The sequence below is a fragment of the Panthera tigris genome, chromosome D1 (genome assembly GCF_018350195.1).
Source record: "Panthera tigris isolate Pti1 chromosome D1, P.tigris_Pti1_mat1.1, whole genome shotgun sequence".
Lineage (NCBI taxonomy): Eukaryota > Metazoa > Chordata > Mammalia > Carnivora > Felidae > Panthera > Panthera tigris.
In genome coordinates this window covers 53,717,602-53,738,101 of record NC_056669.1, presented here as the reverse complement: position 1 = coordinate 53,738,101, position 20,500 = coordinate 53,717,602, and the positions used below count along the sequence as shown (strand labels likewise).

The 20,500-nt window shown below is 43.2% G+C and overlaps 3 protein-coding genes across 3 annotated transcripts in view; 1 reads left to right on the top strand and 2 right to left on the bottom strand.

Moving 5' to 3' along the window:
* Positions 1 to 1,300: 1,300 nt before the first annotated feature.
* LOC102965768 (thyroid hormone responsive) lies at positions 1,301 to 4,181 on the top strand. The gene is made up of 2 exons (XM_007078954.3): positions 1,301 to 2,007; positions 3,570 to 4,181. Exon 1 carries the CDS (start codon positions 1,518 to 1,520, stop codon positions 1,986 to 1,988), a length of 471 nt encoding a protein of 156 aa, XP_007079016.1. The 5' UTR covers positions 1,301 to 1,517; the 3' UTR covers positions 1,989 to 2,007; positions 3,570 to 4,181.
* Positions 4,182 to 5,915: 1,734 nt separating this feature from the next.
* On the bottom strand, positions 5,916 to 15,152 carry NDUFC2 (NADH:ubiquinone oxidoreductase subunit C2). Its single transcript, XM_007078955.3, has 3 exons — positions 14,809 to 15,152; positions 8,484 to 8,627; positions 5,916 to 6,099 (listed from the first exon to the last, which is right to left on the bottom strand). The coding sequence occupies exons 1-3, from the start codon at positions 14,975 to 14,977 to the stop codon at positions 6,050 to 6,052; spliced, it is 363 nt and encodes a 120-aa protein (XP_007079017.1). The 5' UTR covers positions 14,978 to 15,152; the 3' UTR covers positions 5,916 to 6,049.
* Positions 15,153 to 18,711: 3,559 nt separating this feature from the next.
* Positions 18,712 to 20,500, bottom strand: part of ALG8 (ALG8 alpha-1,3-glucosyltransferase) — a 40,379-nt gene continuing 38,590 nt past the window's right edge. The window contains exon 13 of the mRNA XM_042958936.1: positions 18,712 to 18,754. Within this exon, the coding sequence (XP_042814870.1) occupies positions 18,751 to 18,754 (4 nt within the window). The 3' untranslated portion in view covers positions 18,712 to 18,750. The remainder of the gene's footprint in view (positions 18,755 to 20,500) is intronic.

Below are 20,500 nucleotides of genomic sequence, written 5' to 3'. Positions count from 1 at the left end.
GGTAGGGAATGGGCGAGTGGAGTCAAGAGAGTGAGTCAAGTGAATGCAGAGGGGACTCCCGCCCTGAGGTAGGGCTGAGAGTGGCTTAGGTGAGACAAGATCCCCTCCCTATGCTCTCCTCCTCTCTCCCCATTGCTGGGGCAGAAGCACCTAGCAGATCTTTCCACCCGAGGTGGTGTTGTGAGCAGGTGCCTGAACCAGAACTTGGAAGGACTTGTTCTCCACTTGACTCTGACACTTACTTGTTGCACAACTTTGAGCCACTCTCGGGGCCTCAGTTTTCCTAATTATCTCATAAATAATAGAGCAAATGCAGTGTGTCAACTGTGATAATGTGGTTTTGCAAAAGATTATTGTCTTCTAAGACTGCTGGTCAAAGGACTAGGTCGGTGGTGAAGAGGAAGCATCGTAACTGCTGGAATTGTAGGTTACAGTTGACAGTGACCTGCATTCATCTAGTATCTGCACAGATAATGCACCTGGGAACTGTGCTTTGTGGTTTACAGAGCATTTTCAATGGCTTTATCTTATTTAATCATCACAACACCTGAAATTTACAGATCAGGATACGGATGCATTTAACATGTACAACTTATGCAACCTCACACATAGGTCTAGAGCTCTGACTGGAGGTGGGAGTGAAGTGGTCCTGGGCTGCCATCCCAGCTCCAATGGGGCCATGGGCAAGTTACTTTAACTTAGTGCAGAACTTGATGTGAAGTAGGTTTTCAATAAGTGTTAGCCAGCAAACAACCAGAAAACGCAGCTGGGAAGTTGCAGAACTGGGCTTCTGGCTCCTATGTCAGTGCTCTTTGCCCCATAACGAGCTGTTTCATTTCATGACCCTCCTCCCTAGTTCATTTAGCAGCTGAGGCACCCCAGGCTAAAGAAGTGAACTTGTACATTAAGAGGCAGGCAGTGAAGGGGCGCCTGGGTGGCTCAGTCGGTTAAGCGTCCAGCTTCAGCTCAGGTCATGATCTCACGGTTCGTGGGTTTGAGCCTCATGTTGGGCTCTGTGCTGACAGCTCAGAGCCTGGAGCCTGCTTCAGATTCTGTGTCTCCTTTTCTCTCTGCCCCTCCCCTGCCCACTCTCTGTCTTTCTCTGTCTCTCAAAAATAAATAAACGTTAAGAAAAATTAAAAAAAAAAAGGAGGCAGTCAGTGAAGAGGCAGCTTGGTCTCAGATAACCCGAAAGAACTCATGACTGCCCTGGGGTCAAGCACACTGGTTGCCAAAGAGAAAAGCTTCCCTCTAACAAGCCAGTTGCGCTGGTGAAGGAGGAGGCGGGTGCTTGCTGAGGCGGTCACAGAGTGCTGAAATGACAGACAGAGGGCTGGCAGGTCTGTCTTTGGGCAGATGGATCGCCTGATATAGATGTTGGTGCCCAAGCCCTGGGATTGGCCTAAAACAGGTTTGTGTTGACCCACTGGCGGGCTTTGGCATCCTGTCAAACTGCTGTCACCTCCGGACATAAAAATGGTCTCGACGTAGTGCTGGGGCAGTCTGCTGGACTCGGCATGGAAGCAGCAGCCATCATGCGGGTGCAAACCAAGCACTACCCCAAGAACTGCCTGCTGACTGTCATGGACCGGTACTCGGCCGTGGTGCGTAACATGGAGCAGGTGGTGATGATCCCCAGCCTCCTGCGGGACATGCAGTTTAATGTGCACGGGCACCGGGCCCAGGATGGGGCCCCTGATCTCTACAACTACTTCACCATGCTCAAGGCCATCCGCGTGGATGTGGACCACGGGCTGCTGCCCCGAGAGGAGTGGAGGTCCAAGGTGGCAGATGGCAGGGCCAGTGAGGCTGAGAATGAAGCTGCAAAGACAGAGAAGGATGAGGAGGAGAGGATCTTGGGGCAGCTGGACCTGGAAGCCCAGTTCCACCTGCACTTTTCCAGCCTTCATCACATCCTCACCCACCTTACCCTGAAAGCTGAGGAGGTGACGAGGACATACCAGGAGATAATGGGACAGGCCAAGTAGGCCTCGGACTCTAGGGAAGGTAATGGTGGCTCATTGGTGGGTGTCAGAGTCCACTGAGGGATATTCCAGGGGAGGTGAGCTGGAGCAGTGCACAGCCCAGTGGGAGAGGGAGAGCCTGGGTCTCAGACAGGTACCCTCACTGCAGGGTATTGAGACCAGGACCTGGGAGGGCTCAAGGCCAGGCCTGTCTTACTCTCTGGACCCAGAACTGGTAAGTAATGGCCACGAACGGCATGGTGATAATAAGAAAGGTGGCCTGTGAATGCATACCTTATGTGCACATATATGTGTTTGTGCATGGGTGCATTTACTAGCAAGTGTGTGAATGCTTGGGTCAACAGCTCTGGTTCAAGTTCTGACTCTACCACTAAGGCCTTGGTTTCACTGGCTCACTTCCCCGGGTTGCTGTTTCTTCACTGAATCATAACAGTATTAGTAAAAACAACCACTGGCACTTCAATAGTTTTCTAATTTAAAAATCACTTGCATATGGGGCACCTGGCTGGCTCAGTGGGTTGAGCCTCTGACTCTTGATTTTGGCTCAGGTCGTGATCCCAGGGTCATGGGACCGAACCCCATGTAGGGCTCCGCGGTGAGCGTGGAGCCTGCTTAGGATTCTCTCTCTCCCTCGCTCAGCCCCTCCCCCCAGTGGCACTCTCTCCCTCGTTCTCTCTCTCAAATTAAAAAAAAAAAAATCACTTGCATATCAATTTTCTAATGGAACTATCATTCCCTTTTACAGATGAAAAACTGGGGGCCTGAGAAGTAAAAAGAGTCCCAGGTTATTCAGGAAATGAATGCACCCTGGCTTAACTCAAATCCAGTTCCCTTTCTCTGTGCTAGTGGATTGCCCTAGAACCTTAGAACCCTGCAGCCTGGGCTGGAGAGAAATCCCCTCTATGTGTGTCAACTATACTTTAATTTAAAAAAAAAAAAACAAAAAACGGGGCGCCTAGGTGGCTCAGTTGGTTAAGCCTCCAACTTTGGCTCCAACTCTCATGGTTCGTGGGTTCGAGCCCCGTGTCGGGCTCTGTGCTGACAGCTGAGAGCCTGGAGCCTGCTTCAGATTCTGTGTGTGCGTGTGTCTCTCTCTCTGCCCCTTCCCTGCTCTCACTGTCCCTCTCTGTCTCAAAAATAAATAAACATTAAAAAAAAAAAAAACTAGAACAAAAATCCAATTTGTTAGTGTCAACCTTAGCAACAAAATAGAAAAGAAACTGCACCCAACTCCTTCAAAGATGACAGCAGCCATTCTGCACCGTTTGAGCACACCGTAACCTGATGTTCATGGAGGCTATCTGGTACAGCAGAAGTTAAAAAATCTGGGCTCTGGTCTTGGGTCTACCACTGACTCTGTACGACCCCAGACAACTTTACCTGTCTGCATTGCAGTTTCCTTGTGAGTGAAACGCGGAGGTGAAACTAGCTGTTACCGCAGCTCTGACACCCCAACTCTTACACTGCTAACTGCATTGCCAGATTTCCCTACAGCAATGAGCTGCTGCGTTGTTTTTCCTACCTAAATAGGCACGTTGTATGAATTTATACTGACTCGGTTTTTTAAATTTCGGCTCTCCACAGATCCCTTTAAGTGGCAGAGGGCAGACTCTGATGAGGACACGGAACAGTTCACTGGCTCTGACGCAGACCAGAAAGGCCTGGACCTGCCGCTGGAAGCAAACAAAGGCGACTTGGCTCTCTGGGATGCTTCTCTCGCTCTGAGCACCAGCTTGTGGACTTGGCACCAGGTCACCTTTAGGATGCCTGCTGTTATTCACAGCTCCCCTCACCGTCTTAGCAGCTTGGGGTGGTGGCCAGTGCTTCATGAGGGGCTAGGTATTACCTGGCCAGTGAGGTATGCCAGAAAGGACGTAGGTTTTAGCACCTGGCCCAACTGAAATTCACATCCTTTCTCTGGGCAGTCATTTACCATGTGATCTTGGACATTATTCAACTCACCGGAGCCTAAATTTCCTCATCTATAAAATGGGATAGTATTACCTCACGAGATTGTTATGGAAATTAAAGAAGATGATGAATCAAAAGCACCTGGCATGTGAGTGCTATTATTATAGGTTGACTTTCTCCACCCTTACCATGTATTTGCTCTAGCCCTTGCTTTTTACCCTCCAGAACTAAGGCATAGCAAAGTCCCTTGGGATGAATGGTTCACACTCATGTACCCGCCAACCACAAGCGAACTATAAACGTATTTATTGCAGTAGCAGTAAACAACCCAAAACTTTGTACTTATATATATCTTCATTAGTTTTAAAAAAATTTGTTTCATATTTGAGAGAGAAGAGAGCGAGTAGGGGAGGGGCAGAGAGACAGAGACAGAATCCAAAGCAGGTTCCAGGCTCTGAGCTGTCAGCACAGAGCCCGATGTGGGGCTTGAGCTCACGAGCAGTGAGATCATGACCTGAGCCACCCAGGGGCCCCTATCTTCATTAGGTTCTAAAGTAATTTCTCAGACATAATTTCATTTTTAACAAGTGAGACCCAAGAGAATAGATGGAACTCATCTGATTTTGTCCAGAAACCACGTGCGTATACTCATTCTAATTTGATATAATGTATTGAGAAATAATTTTATTAATCTCCCCAAACTAATCTGATCATAAAATCTGAGCTTGCAAACAAACACATTTTGGATAAACATTTGGATTTGGGAAGTGTTAAAGGGTAAATTTGTTCCAGTTAGGTGGGGTTTTTACCTTTAATCACACCAAGCTCTGCTGTAGACAGTGTTAGCTGCTGAGCCCATTTTCTCCTGGGTGATCCCTGGATCATAACCAAAGACCCTTTTGCAGTATCAGTTTTCTAACAGTTCTTCTGGTCTTGAGTCTCCTCCTAAACCACCCTTTATGTTGATTGTTGCAGAGAGCTCAGAAATACAAACCTGACTGCTATTCCACTAAAAAGCCTTTAGTGACTTCCCACCACCTATAGAATCAAGCCCAAATTATTCTGCAAATTCAGAAAACCCTCCATAATCTGGGTTACTTTATTTTGCTTTTACCAGCACTGGGAACAGGTAAGCTTTTTCTGTAATCGGCCATATATTAAATAGTTCAGCTTTTGCAGGCCATAACGTCTGTCACAACTACTCAACTCTGTCAGTATGGCATGGAAACAACCATAGACAGGCAAACAAGCATGGCTATATTCCAATAAACCATTCTGGCAGCGGACAACATTTGGCCCACAGGCTGGTTTGCTAACTCAACTCAACTTCATTTTATTTTTTATTTATTTTGAGAGAGAAAGAGAGAATCTTAAGCAGGCCCCAAAATCAAAAGTCAGGAATGCTTGACTGAACCACCCAGGTGCCCCTAAACTCCATTTTATTTTATTAAAAAAATTTTTTTTAATGTTTATTTATTTTTGAGAGAGAGAGAGAGAGAGAGAGAGAGAGAGAGAGAGAGAAAGCAGGGGAAGGGGAAGGAGAGAGGGAGACACAGAATCTGAAGCAGGTTCCAGGCTCTGAACTGTCAGCACAGAGCCTGAAGCAGGGCTTGAACCCACAAACTGTGAGAACATGACATGAGCTGAAGTTGGAGGCTTAATCGACCGAGCCACCCAGGCCCCCCACCTAAACTCCACTGTAAATCTGCCAGATGTCTTCTTAAAATTGGGTGAATGGGGGCGCCTGGGTGGCTCAGTCGGCTAAGCGTCCGACTTTGGCTCAGGTCACGATCTCGCGGTCTGTGGGTTCGAGCCCCGCGTCGGGCTCTGTGCTGACAGCCTGGAGCCTGTTTCGGATTCTGTCTCCCTCTCTCTGACCCTCCCCCGTTCATGCTCGGTCTCTCTCTGTCTCAAAAATAAATAAACATTAAAAAAAAAAATTAAAAAAAAAAATTGGGTGAATGGAAACGGACCATTCTCCAATGAATTATTTTTCTTATGACAAAAAGGAGTCAAGAGTGTTCATGATGACCATTTTAATCACAAAGTGTTAACATACAGATTAACATAAACTTCAGGTATCATGGAAACATGTTTCACAAAATTCAGACATAACTGGTATCAGTGAAACCAAAGTAAGCATTTTGGAGACTTCAACGCACTGGATGGAATTCTTCAAGAAAGTCACCGTAAGTTTTCTTATCTATAAAAAGGAAAGATCACAAAAAAAATTATTTTATATGTTTATTTATTTTTGAGAGAGACAGAACACAAGTCGTGGAGGGTCAGAGAGAGAGGGAGACACAGAATCTGAGCACGTTCTGGGCTTAGAGCTGTCAGTACAGAGCCCAAATGTAGGGCTCAAACCCAGGAACCGTGAGATCATGACCTGAGCTGAAGTCAGATGCTAAACCAATTAAGCCACTCAGAAGCCCCTTAAGTTATGTTTTAAAAATCGTATTTCCTAAAGAAAAATTAACAGTTAATATTCTCGTAGACAGAAACTCCTCTAAGAATTTTCTTAGGTTCTTGTCCTCAACCATAGCTTGGCAATCCCTGAGACACTGTTTCACTGGATGAAGGGTAACTTTGGAAGACTCTGGTGACATCCAGATGGCTGCCCAGAGGGACAAAGCGCTGCCAGGGGGCCCTGGCTGACGGGGTAATGGAAGGAATAAACAGGGAGGAGCACAGGTCAGCTGCAGGACCAGGAGTCGAGGTGGTCAAGCTTTCCATGTCCCTGCTGTCAGTGCAAGAGGCTCTCAGCACACCTGCCACTGATATGCTGCTCAGAGACAGAATGAGTCTGTAAGGCTACACAGGCTCCCACTGACAGAGGGAGCTAGTATAAACAGGAGGCAATGAGCCACAGGCCTGGGACCGAGGACTGCTCTGCCACTGGGTCTGTTAGGAATCACTATTTCCAAGATTCCAATGCTAACATGCATTTGCCTACTCCCCATCCCTGATACATCCATTATTCATGGCTTTGTACTCTAGCCTTTGAATTCTTCATTGGTAAAGAAAGCTATACCTTTTTGATCCACCATGAACATCACATATGTGACTAAAGGCTATGGGAATATTAAATAGAGTAATAAAATTTTAGAGCTAAATAGGACATTAGAGACCATCCTTTAGTATAATGAAATTTAGATGCTTAATATTACATTTTTGTGAATATGTAAATATTTAAATATCTCTTTAAAATCTATGTAAGTTCAAAGTTTTTCTACATTCGTTCATTCATTCCTTCACATATATGTACATCTGTATTATGTACATGTATTAAAATACAAACAAGACAACAGTTATATTACAATCATATTCATAGTTGAAGAGTGGTTAAGTAGAGTGTACTGAGGAAATTCCTGTCTGTAGCTGGGCCAAGACTTCTCTGAGATGATGAATCTTAGGTTGGAATTTGCTAGGTGGACAGGTAAAAATGGAGGAAGAGGACGATCAAGAAGGTACAGAGTCGAGCATTACCCAGGATATAGGGCAGATTTAGGACACAGAATTTCACAAGGCAGGAGACGAGTGACAGGAGATGAGACAGGTTTTTGTGTAGATCAGATCAGCTATTATTTATTGCTTACTAGTATAGGCTTTGTACTAGAGGGCTGAGGAAAAAAGATGAAGCTACAGTCTAGTGAGGGAGACAGACATGTACATGTTATGTGGTGGATAAAAGGTATGGGCAAAGTCTTTCTAGCAGGCAATTAGCTCAGCCTGGGGAAATAAGCCCTCCTAAACAGTCTGGATTTTGTCCGATAGGCAACAGATACCTACTGTAAGCAATGCCTATTATTATGCATAGCCACATTTATCCAGAGACATGATCTTCAGTAAGACTGAAGGCAGAGGTGTGCTGGAGGCAAGTGCAAGAGTTCAAGCAAGAGATTATAAGGGTGTGAACTGGGGTAGTGGCAGTGGGAGAGAGATGGGAGTTTAGGATTGAGAAGTAGGAAGTAGAATGGTAAGACTTGAGGACTAATGAGAGGTCACAGAAAGACTGGAAGACACTTCGCAGGCTTCTGGCTGGAGTAGCCAGGTGGACAACAGTGCCACTCACCGATGCAGAACACAGAACAGAAGTCTGCAGAGGCAGAGGGGACATAAAATCTGTTTGCTGTCTGAGGGACATAGAGGTACTCGGCTAGGAACTGGATATACAAATTCAAGAGAATCCTAATACATAGGCAATGATGTGACAGTCAACAGAATACTGAATGTACCTGAAGCCACAGGCATGTATAAGATTAACCAGGGCAAATGATACAGGGTAAGAAAGAGGTTCACTATAGGTAACTTGAAATACCCTTCTCTTTTTTTGTTTATGTTTATTTATTTAATTTTGAGAGAGAGAGAGAGACAGAGTGTGAGCAGGTGAAGGGCAGAGAGAGACAGAAACACACAATCCAAAGCAGGCTCCAGGCTTTGAGCTGTCAGCACAGAGCCCGATGCAGGGCTTGAACCCATGAACCGTGGGATCATAAAGTTGGATGCTTAACCAACTGAGCCACCCCAGGCGCCCCTGAAATACCTTTTTCAAAAAATAATAAATCAAATAAATAAATGAAATACCTTTTTCAGGAAAATCCTCTGGATGTGATTTTACATATGCAAACATATCATGGTCCTTCACAGCATACATATAGTCTTGACGTTTTAAAAGATAATATCCAATAAAGACAAAAGAAGTAACATATAGAAGCTGGCGATGTAAACCTGAAATTCAAACAATAAATTCCAAAGAAAGCAAAAATCCATCAATGTATATTTAAAATCACAGCTTTGCAGTTCAGATATGTAATTTATTATTATTTCTTCCACCATTCTTTAAAAAAAAAAGGTTTTTCTACATGGCTCTTTTGCAAAAACAGCCTTGACCCTGACATCAATTATGAAAACCAACATTAAATCTACAAACATAACTATGAATAGAATCCATGTTTATTTATTCATTCATTTATTTACTTATGCAAAACGAACTCAAGATTTTTAAAATTTAGGTTTTATAAATTTCTTTACGGGAAAAGGTGGATTAAGTACAAAATCCTGAAGATCTAAACTAACTTGTATTCCAGGACCTGTTCAGGATGCGATGTGACAGAGATGAAGTCCTTTATAAATGCTCAGAAAGCAGTTTGGTTTGTCTCCATACACCAATTTGTATCTGCATATTTACTGGTTACCAAAGCAGCCAGCTACACTATCAATTCTCTTCTTACCTTCTAAATTTTGTACCATGTGTATGAGTACCTATTTGAAAACTAGATTTAAAAAATCATCCTATTATAATGCGACTGGGGAGGATCAAATCATGTGATCTAGGGAACGCCAAAATTTAAAGTCTGAATGGGAGATCCAAAGGGCTGAACTTTATATACAGAAACATCTTTTAAAAAAGGCTAACCACAGGTTTGATTTTCTAGCTATGCCCCAGAATTCTATCCCCAGCCCTCTTCTTCTTATCCCATATATATTGCTTTGAAGAATACGTTTATTCCTATAGTTTTATTTACCATCCATGTTCTAGTGACCTGCAAGTATGTCCGACTCAGATACCCAAGGTGAATAACAGATATATCCAAATGTTTGATACGTGTGTTCACCTGCGTATCCCCAAACGAACTTCCTTCCTTCCTAATCACCTTTTGTAAGACCAATCACCCAGGAAATCAAGTCCTGGGTGATCACAGTACTCATCCCTTTTTTTTAATGCTCTTTCCCCACATTCTGTCACTGAGTCCTGCCAATTCTACCTTGTAAGTATTTCCTTGCCTCACTTCAGGGAACTCAAGCTCCCTTTCATCTCATTTTCTACTCTGCACTTATCCCAGTCTGTACCCTGTCACTAGAGGAATTTTAACTAAAATACAAACCTAGCTTGTCAGCCCTTTCTCCTTCAATTATACCCAATAGGAGACCAAACTCCTAGATGACCTCCCAGGTCTTTCATGAGCTGACTTTTCCATCTTTATCTAACATTCCCTGATATGCACACTGTGTTCCAGCAATACTGAACTACTTCTATTTTTATTTTTAATTAATTTTTAGAGAGAGAGAGCAGGGGAGGGGCAGAGAGAGAATCCCAAGCAAGTTCTTTGCTATCAGTGCAGAGCCCAACGTGGACTTGAACTCCCCAACCATGAGATCGTGACCGGAGCAGAAATCAAGGGTCAGACACTTAACTGACTGAGCCATTATACTGATGGGCACCCCATTATACTGAACTACTTTTTTTTTTTTTTAATTTCTCTTTGAGAGACAGAGACAGACAGAGTGCAAGCAGGGAGGGGTAGAGAGAGCGGGAGACACAGAATCCAAAGCAGGCTCCAGGCTCTGAACTGTCAGCACAGAGTATGAAGCAGGGCTTGAACCCACAAACTGTGAGAACAGGACCTGAGCTAAAGTAGGACATTTAACCGATTGAGACACCCAGGCGCCCAATACTGAACTGCTTTTAATTCCTCATACCACCCACTGGTTATTTCTCTGCCCAGACAACCTCTGCCCCCATCCTTCAAGATTCAATTCAGACATCACTTCTGCTAAGAAGTCATCCCAGAATTTTCCTTAACAGGGTTAAAACAGGGTGAACTCCTCTCTATTAGCATGTTAACTGGTATATAGATTATTTCCCTCTACTACCACACAAAGCCAATGTTTAATTCATTTTTGTGTACCAGCACGTAGACAGCACTTAATATTTAATAAATGGATAAAAGGTCTTGGGCAAGTCAATTTACTACCTCTAAAACAAAGATGATACCTATCCTATCGTTCTCGTGGCAGTATTATATAAACCAAAAGAAAATGCGTGTAAAAATATTTTGGAAAAATGTGTAAAACAATAAAAATTCAAAATAGTACCACAATCTGGGACTGGACAGGGTTCAGGCTCTTTCGCATTCTCCCTGACCCCAAACAGCCATCACTCCCCCTAATGGGCCACCTGCAATACAGCAAACAAAGTGTGCTGAGTTCTCCTTCTGTATGCCACTGGACGACACAGACACAAAGACCTAGACTCTCTATGCTTATGTATATCCCTCATAGAAAAAGATTCCCTGAATGTTTCAGATGGTGATGTTAGTGTCCCAGCCCTCAAGGGCATGGTTTGGCCCCTTCCCAAGTCCTCCTTTCCTTAACCTCTTCTCTCCCTCTCAGTGGTGGCCTCCCTCCCACCACATGCACAACCCCTCCACAATCGTTTTCCCTTTATTAAGTGAATTAAAAATTTTTTTTTAGGTTTATTTATTTTTCAGAGAGAGAGAGAGAGAGAGAGACAGAGAGACAGAGCATGGGTGGGGGAGTGGCAGAGAGAGGGAGACACAGAATCCGAAGCAGGCTCCAGGCTCTGAGCTGTCAGCACAGAGCCTAATGCGGGGCTCGAGCTCACGGACCGCGAGATCATGACCTGAGCCAAAGTCAGACGCTCAACCGGCTGAGCCACCCAGGCTCCCCAAGTGAATTTAAACTTGGAAGCCATGGTGTTCTTTGCAGAATACCATTAACTACTGATATATTATACTAGAAATCAATAAATATATTTAATTTTGTGGGTGACACTTAGATACCAACTGACTATAAATTTAGAGCAGGTAAGTGGTAACTACTATCAGTAGTTTAGAACTTGCGATGGGAGAAAAGCTCAAGAAAAAAATTCTATTTAATATTTTCTGCTAACTTGAAAAAGATCTGCACAATTTGATTTCATTTACAGAATATTCCAGTGTTACCCACAGAATGCCAGATACTTTCCACGGCTATAGTTTGAAAATCCACCATATCTTTCTCCTTCCCCACTCCTCTGTCACAGCTGTTACCCAACATGCATAAACTTACACCATTTGGCCTTTTAAATGGATATGCTTGTCTGATTTGTGAGTCTTTCGAGGCCTGGGACCATGTTTTAGACTTCCTTGTAATCGACATATATTTATTTATTCAATACTTACTGAATACTGCTATATGACCGTCATTAAACTAGACAAACATAATGTGCTTCAGTAAATGCTGCTGAGAACCATTTCAATAAAGTTCTCAAGACCGAGGAAACCCCGGGGAACTCAGGAACTCTCACCCCTAGCCCCTAGGTTAAGGGCTTTATACATCATCTCATCTAGTTCTCACAGCCACACAGAGGTAGATATTATCTCTATTTCATATGTAAGGAAACTAAAGCTCAAAGAGATAAGTAACTTCCCCAGAATTGAATGGCTAGTAGAATGGAGTGGTGTCAAACCCAAAATCATGTGCTCTTGACCACTATGTTCTTCCTCTGGAATAGTATCTCTCCAATCTGTACCTCCTCTGTGCTCCCAAAGTGCTCTCTGCTCACCTACTTCTATGAAAACACATGATCTGTCATGCTTAGACCCATAATGGACTGTTCACTTGTCTGACTCGACTAGGAGCTCTTCAAGGGCAGGGATGGTATTCCTCACCCCATATACCTGGTATGTAACCCTTCCTGGCACAAAGAAAGAACTTAGTAAATGCTGAACAAACAAATATATGGTAAACTGTTTGCATAACAACAGCTAAGGAATAGAAACTTTGTCTAGTACCTTCTGTAAGCCAGGCATTTTATCTCTAGAATCTCACTTAATTCCCACAACAAATATGCAAAGATTAATTACTCTCATTTTACAGATGAAGAAATTTTGCCTCTGAATGGCCCGACCAAGTAACTTGTCCAAGCTAACACAGATAGGAAAGAGAGAAGCAAGGCCATTGAGTTTCAAAGTGCAGCTGTGACAGGCTGGGGCAAATGTGGAGGGGTGATGAAAAGGGAGAAAACCTCATCTCCCCAGAGGCAGAAGTAGACAAAGCCCACTCCTTTGGATGGAGGAGGGTCATGTCTAAGGGAGATGGGATTTCAATACTATTTGAGCACTAGAAACGCTAAGATTTGGTGAGCTGAAAGCTGGACTTCAGGCACAACATACAGCTGCAAGGTGGCCAAAAGAGGAACAAGTAAAGTGATTCCTGGTCGCCTGAACCACTGTATTAGCTTTCTTCTTAACTGAGTTCCTCGGCTCCAATCAGTGCTTTGCACTGACAAAGGTGACCTTCTTTTTAAAATACAAGGCCTGGTGCCCCTTGGAGGCTCAGTCAGATAAGCATCTGACTCTTGACTTCGGCTCAGGTCATGTTCTCCAGGGTTCCTGATTTCAAGCCCCATGTGAGGCTCTATGCTGACAGCAAAGGACCCCCTTGATATTCTCTCTATGCTCCCTGTGCCCCTCCCCACTCACGTGTGCTCTCTCTCTCTCTCAAATAAATAAACATTTAAAAGAAAAAACAAAACAAAACACAAGGCCCTGGGGGACCTGGCTGGCTCAGTTTGTAGAGCATCTGACTCTTGATGTCACAGTCATAAGTTCAAGGCCCACATTGGGCATGGAGCCTGCTTACCACATCTCTCCACTCCCCACCCACCAATAGCTCTCAAAAGCTAAAAAGGTTCCTGTCTGCCTAGAGTATAATGTGCCCTGATCTACCTAAATCTCCTTCTTACCCTCATTATCCTATTCTATACACTCAATCATCACTGTTCCCCATTCAGAGGCCCTTACTTCCATTTACTTCCACTAGCTTCTCAAAGGCCTGAAAAACTCTCCTAGAATTTGATAAATCATAGCTAAGTTCAAAGACACCTCTTCCAGGGGCGCCTGGGTGGCTCAGTCGGTTAAACAACTGACTTCGGCTCGAGTCATGATCTCACAGTTCTCACAGTTCGTGGGTTTGAGCCCCACATCAGGCTCTGTGCTGACAGCTTAGAGCCTGGAGCCTGCTTCAAATTCTGTGTCTCCCTCTCTCTCTGTTCTTCCCTTGCTCATGCTCTGTTTCTCTCTCTCCTTCAAAAATAAATAAAAACATTTAAAAAAAGACACCTCTTCCAAAGCTTCCCTCCTCTTTTCCCTTTGGAAATCCACTGCCCTTTGCCCAGCTACTGTGTCAGCCATTATCTGACAGGCGGCCACTGACACACTACTAGAAAATACAGCCCAGTGGTTTTATCCTCTCCTACTCAAAGGGGGTCTCTAGACTAGCATCATCAACAGTATCTGGGAGTTTGTAAACATCACGCTTCTCTCCAGACCTGATAAATCAGAATCCGCATTTTAAAAAGATCCCCAGGTTACCAGTAGGTACATTAAGTTTGAGAAGCACTACTTTCAAATACAGACTTGAGGTCTAAAAACAGGCTACTCAGGAGCGCCTGGGTGGCTCAGTGGTTTAAGTGTCCGGCTTCGGCTCAGGTCATGATATCCCCGTTCCTGGGTTCGAGCCCCCATAGCAGGCTCTGTGCCGACACCTCGGAACCTGCAGCCTGCTTTAGATTCTGTGTCTCCCTCTCTCTCTGCCCTCCCCCCTGCTGTCTCTCTCTCTCTCTCTCTCTCTCAAAAATAAATAAACATTAAAAAAAAAATTAAAAACAGGCTACTTAACAACCATATGACCTTGGGCAAGTTGCGTTAGCCCCTCTAAAGCTCAATTTCCTCATTGCGGATAATACCTTTCCGTAAAGTATTTTGAGAATTAAATGCTATAATGCACGTAGCGTCAGTAGTGCATGGCACAAAGTGTACGCTCACTCTTGCACACACCAAGGCGCGAACTGAGAGAGGACCTGGCAGTTCAATCCTGGGTTCTTCACAGACTCACTGTGGGGCCTTGGGTTTCATGGTCCTCAATTGTTAAGTGCCAAATAACACTTTGGCCCTATCGGGTTCTGAAGAGCTCCCGGGACACGGATGCCCCAGGGAGGCGAGGCGGGGCCTGTTAGGTGAAAGGCCCGGGAAAGCGAAAGGACCTTGGGCAGCCTATGGAGGAACCAACCCACAGCCCTGAGACCCCCTTTCCTCCCAGCCGATCCCGCCCGCGCAGCCCTCACCGGCAGTCACCACCGGCCTTCGCCGGATCGCGTTATCAATCAGGCCGGAGCAGTAGCCCAAGAAACCCATGTAGACGAGTCTCGGGTCGGTCAGCTTGGGCGGTGGGAGGCTCCGGGCCTCATCCGGCAGGAACTGTAAGGGCACTCGGCCCGGCCGTCCGCTCATCATGGTGATGCCGTTCCCACTGGAGGCCTAGCCTCGGACCGCCAACTACAAAGAAAACCACCAGGACCACCGCCTCGGCCCAAGCCGCGAGCTTTCTCCTCCGAGAGCCCGGCTGAAGGGCATGGCGCAGGGCGGTACAGCGCCCAAACGCTTCCCCGTGCGCGCTGCTGCAGGGACCCCGCACACGAAGTTCCGGGTTATCAAATGGCCGGTGCTGCTTGGCCTCCCGCCGGCGCTGATGCTGGCGGGTGGGGTTTCCTGGGCTTGGTACCGCGGGGTCCAGGGTACACCAAATGAGCAGAGCTCAGAGACTAGTAGATACTGCTTTTTTTTTTTTTTTTTTTGCTCTCGAAGCCCCCCGCCCGAATTGCCTCTCTTTCCCTCTCCCCTGAATGGTCCTTCAGGCCGAATTGATCTTTGTATCCAACACCCACAAGTAGGTTTGACGGATCGTTCTAAGAAACGTAATTAATCAAAATCATAAAAGCTAGTTTCATTTGCTGGATTTCCCGTTGTTCACAGGCACACCTTCCAAAGCCCAAAATTAAGATCCAGCCAGCAACAAAGAATTCAGAGAACATCAGGATTGGATCATTTAGCCAAACTCTTGAAAGTCAGCTTGGGTGGCAGCACCCTAAAAATTTTCACCTCTGAGTCTTTACGTCCTTGCACGTAGCTCAAGGAAAAGGTGTTCCCTACAGGTTTGAAGAATGAAAGAAGGAATTTATAACATTCTGCCAAGTAATTGCCAAGTCTCTGCTTCCCTACCTCCAGTAATGGGGAGCTTCTACTTTTGAACAGCTCTCTTTCGAAAACCCTTCCTGATTTGAGTGACAATGTCTTCTTTTCGTGTTCATTCATTAGTGAGGTCAACATTTTACCTAGATAAATGCTGATTAAACCAGAGATTAATGCAAAGGTATACGTATCAAAGGTATTGAGCTCCAAAGTGGAAGAACTAAATATTAGTTAAGAATGATTAAATAAAGGATGGACCTTTTGTGTCTCATAAAAAGCACTCCCAGATCTATAATATTTCAAGTTAGGATACCCCTAGTAATGTATATTGGGAGTTGCCTGGAAAGCAGCAAATGTTTCAAAGTTTCACACTCTTTGATCCAGTAATTACAGAGCTGGAAATCAGTTCTATGGAAATAGAATGACATATAATAAAGCTGTTTTACAATTTAAAAAAAAACCTCGGTGTTTATTTTTAAAACTACATCAAAAGAAGGGAAACCACTTAAAATTTCCCATAGTAAGATTGTGTAAATTTTGAATACTAAATGAACTCTTAGGCAAACACTTAAAAATATTTAAATGATATTTACACATTCTTCTCCCCCACATTTTTCTAAGTCCAATCTGGGACAAGATAACAAATACCCATATTCTACCACTCAGAATTCACAACCATTAATGTTTTGTCATATTTATTTTTAACCTTTTTTTTAAAGGAAATAAAACACTATAAATAAAGCTTAAGTCCCCTCTCTCTTCTTCCCCAGAGAAACACTGTCATGAGTTTAGTATATATACTTCCAATTCACTTTTTATATTTTTACATATATTTAGTATCATGTTATGTGTGTTTGTTATGTTTTTTTACCCAAATAGTATAATTCATTGTTCCTCTTTTCTCTCACTTTTATCATTGCATGCAATGATTCATTCCTTTTTTTTTTTTTTTTTGAAAGCTTACTAATTTATGTTGAGAGAGAGTGCATAAGCGAGCAGGGGAGGGCAGAGAAACAGGGAGAGAGAGAATCCCAAGCAGGCTCCACGCTGTTAGCTCAGAGCCGGACATGGGGCTTAATCTCACCAACTGGGAGAACATGACCTGAGCTGAAATCAAGAGTGGAACGCTTAACCAACTGAGCTACCCAGGCACCCCTGATTCATTCATTTTGACTACTGTATAATATTCCATCATATAAATATGTCATATTTAATTTATCCATTACCCTTTTGATGGATATTTAGATTGTTTTCAATTCCTTGAACATCTATACTCTAAGCCTATACTCTAGTGTCCAGAGAAACTTGAATACATGTACTAGGATTAGGAGATGTACAAGAATATATGCAGGAGTAGAAGCACCTGAGTGATTCCGTCGATAAGTGTCTGACTTTGGCTCAGGTCATGATCTCATGGCTCAGGTCATGATCTCATGGTTCATGGGTTCAAGCCCCACATAGGACAGCCCAGAGCCCAGAGCCTGAACCTGCTTCAGATTCTGTTTCTCCCTCTTTCTCTGCCCCTCCCCCACTTACGCTCTGTCTCTCTCTGTCTCTCAAAAATGAATAAACGTTAAAAAAAGAAAAAGAATATTCACAGGAGCAATAGCCATTTATAATTCTCCCAAACTGGAAACATCCTAAATGTCTGTTAAGAACAGAATAGAAGGGGCTCCTTGGGTGGTTCAGTTGGTTAAGTGTCCAACCTCACCTCAGGTCATGATCTAAAAATTTGTGAGTTCTAGCCCTGCATTGGGCTCTCAGCTGTCAACACATAGCCCACTTCAGATCCTCAGTCCCCCTCTCTCTACCCCTCCCCTGCTTGCACTCTCTCTCACAAATAAAAACATTAAACAAACAAACAAACAAAAAGAAAAGAAGGGGCACCTGGGTGGCTCAGTCGGTTAGGAAACTGACTCTTCATTTTGGCTCAGGTCATGATCCCAGGGTTGTGGGATCGAGCCCCAAGTAGGGCTCCATGCTGAGTTTGGGGCCTGCTTGAGATTCTCTTTCTCTCTCTCTCTCTCTCTCTCTCTCTCTCTCTGTGCTCCTCTTGCTCCTCTCCCCTGCTTTTGCTCTTTCTCTATATAATAATAATAATAATAATAATTAGAAGAAGAAGAAGAAGAAGAAGAAGAAGAAGAAGAAGAAGAAGAAGAAACAGAAAATAAATTGTGGTATTTTCATAGGAAGGTGTATCTATGCATTGGTATGATGAATCTCAAAAAAGAGAGTCATATTAAAAAAGGGAATAGGCATAAGGGAATAAGAGATAAGTTACAGGAGAATATTTAATTCCATTTATATAAAGTTCAGTGTTAGGCAAAAATATATTGTTTAGAGATACACATGTTGGTAAATTTGGAAAGAAAAGCAAGAGAAGGATTAACATAAATATTCAGGATTATTATCTCTGGGGAAGGAGAAGCACACATAAGGCCTTTATGGTATTAATAATATTCTATTTCTAAGGTGTGGTGGGTACATGAGTGTACATTTTATTATTTTTGACTTTACATGTGCATTACACACTTTTGGGATTATGATATATTTAATGTAATAATAAATTTATATTGCTACATTAAAATTTTAACTTTTTTATTATGGTAAAAAATACATAGCATTAAATTTAGCATCTTAACCATTTTTAAGCATACAGCTCATTAGTATTAAGTATATTCACATCGTCATGCAACATATCTCTAGAACTCCTTCATCCTGCAAAACTGAAACTCTACACCCATTAAACACTAATTCCATGTCCCTCTTCCCCCCAGCTTTGGCAGCCACCTCTCTACTTTTCTGTTTCTATGATTCTGACTTCTGTAGATACTTCATATGTATGGAATTATATAACATTTGTCCTTTTGTGACTGGCTTATTTCACTTACCATAATGTCTTTGAGATGAAATCATATTGCTGCATGTGACAGGATTTTTTTCCTTTTGAGGCTGCATAATATTCCATCACAAAAAGTAGACACTACATTTTCTTTATCCATTCATCTGTCAGTGGACATTTGTGTAGCTTCCACCTTTTACCTATTGTGAATAATACTGCAATGAAAATAAGTTTGCAAATATCCCAAGGTCCTGCTTTGAGTTCTTTTAGCTATATCCCAGAAGTGGGATTGCTGAATCATATGGTAATTCTATTTTTTATTTTTTTGAGGAACCTCTCTACTGTTTTCCATAAGTCTGCACCATTTTATTATGTTCCCACAGTGCCTAAGGATTCCAAGTTCTCCACGTTCTTACCTACACTTGCTGTTTTCTGTTCTTTTGATAGAGACCTTCCTGTTGAATGTGAGCTGTTATCTCATTGTGGTTCTGATTTGCATTTCTCTTATGATTAGTGATGTTGAGCTTCTTTTCAGACACCAACTTATTGGCCATGTCTATATCTTCTTTGGAGAATTGTCTGTTCAAGTCCTTTGGTCATTTAAAATTCAGGTTATTTGGTTCTTTTTGTTGTTGGGTTGTGGAAGTTCCTTATACATTCTAGCTATTAATCCCTTACCAGATATAGATTTGCAAATATTTTCTCCCATTCCAGAGGTTGCCTTTTCACTATGCTGATTATTTCCTTTGAGATGCAGAAATTTTTTGTTTAAGTTTTTTTCATTCTTTTTAAAATTTTTTTCCTCATACATTTTATTTTATTTTATTTTATTTTTCAATATATGAAGTTTATTGTCAAACTGGTTTCCATACAACACCTAGTGCTCATCCCAAAAGGTGCCCTCCTCAATACCCATCCCCCATCCTCCCCTCTCTCCCACCCCCCATCAACCCTCAGTTTGTTCTCAGTTTTTAAGGGTCTCTTATGCTTTGGCTCTCTTCCACTCTAACCTCTTTTTTTTTTTTTTTTTTTTCCTTCTCCTCCCCCTTGGGTTTCTGTTAAGTTTCTCAGGATCCACATAAGAGTGAAACCATATGGTATCTGTCTTTCTCTGTATGGCTTATTTCACTTAGCATCACACTCTCCAGTTCCATCCATGTTGCTACAAAGGGCCATATTTCATTCTTTCTCATTGCCACATAGTACTCCATTGTGTATATAAATCACAATTTCTTTATCCATTCATCAGTTGATGGACATTTAGGCTCTTTCCATAATTTGGCTATTGTTGAGAGTGCTGCTATAAACATTGGGGTACAAGTGCCCCTATGCATCAGTACTCCTGTGTCCCTTGGGTAAATTCCTAGCAGTGCTATTGCTGGGTCATAGGGTAGGTCTATTTTTAATTTTTTGAGGAACCTCCACACTGTTTTCCAGAGTGGCTGCACCAATTTGCATTGCCACCAACAGTGCAAGAGGGTTCCCGTTTCTCCACATCCTCTCCAGCATCTATAGTCTCCTGATTTGTTCATTTTGGCCACTCTGACTGGCGTGAGGTGATATCTGAGTGTGGTTTTGATTTGTATTTCCCTGATGAGGAGCGACGTTGAGCATCTTTTCATGTGCCTGTTGGCCATCCGGATGTCTTCTTTAGAGAAGTGTCTATTCATGTTTTCTGCCCATTTCTTCACTGGGTTATTTGTTTTTCGGGTGTGGAGTTTGGTGAGCTCTTTATAAATTTTGGATACTAGCCCGTTGTCCGATATGTCATTTGCAAAGATCTTTTCCCATTCCGTTGGTTGCCTTTTAGTTTTGTTGGTTTTTTCCTTTGCTGTGCAGAAGCTTTTTATCTTCATAAGGTCCCAGTAGTTCATTTTTGCTTTTAATTCCCTTGCCTTTGGGGATGTATCAAGTAAGAAATTGCTACGGCTGAGGTCAGAGAGGTC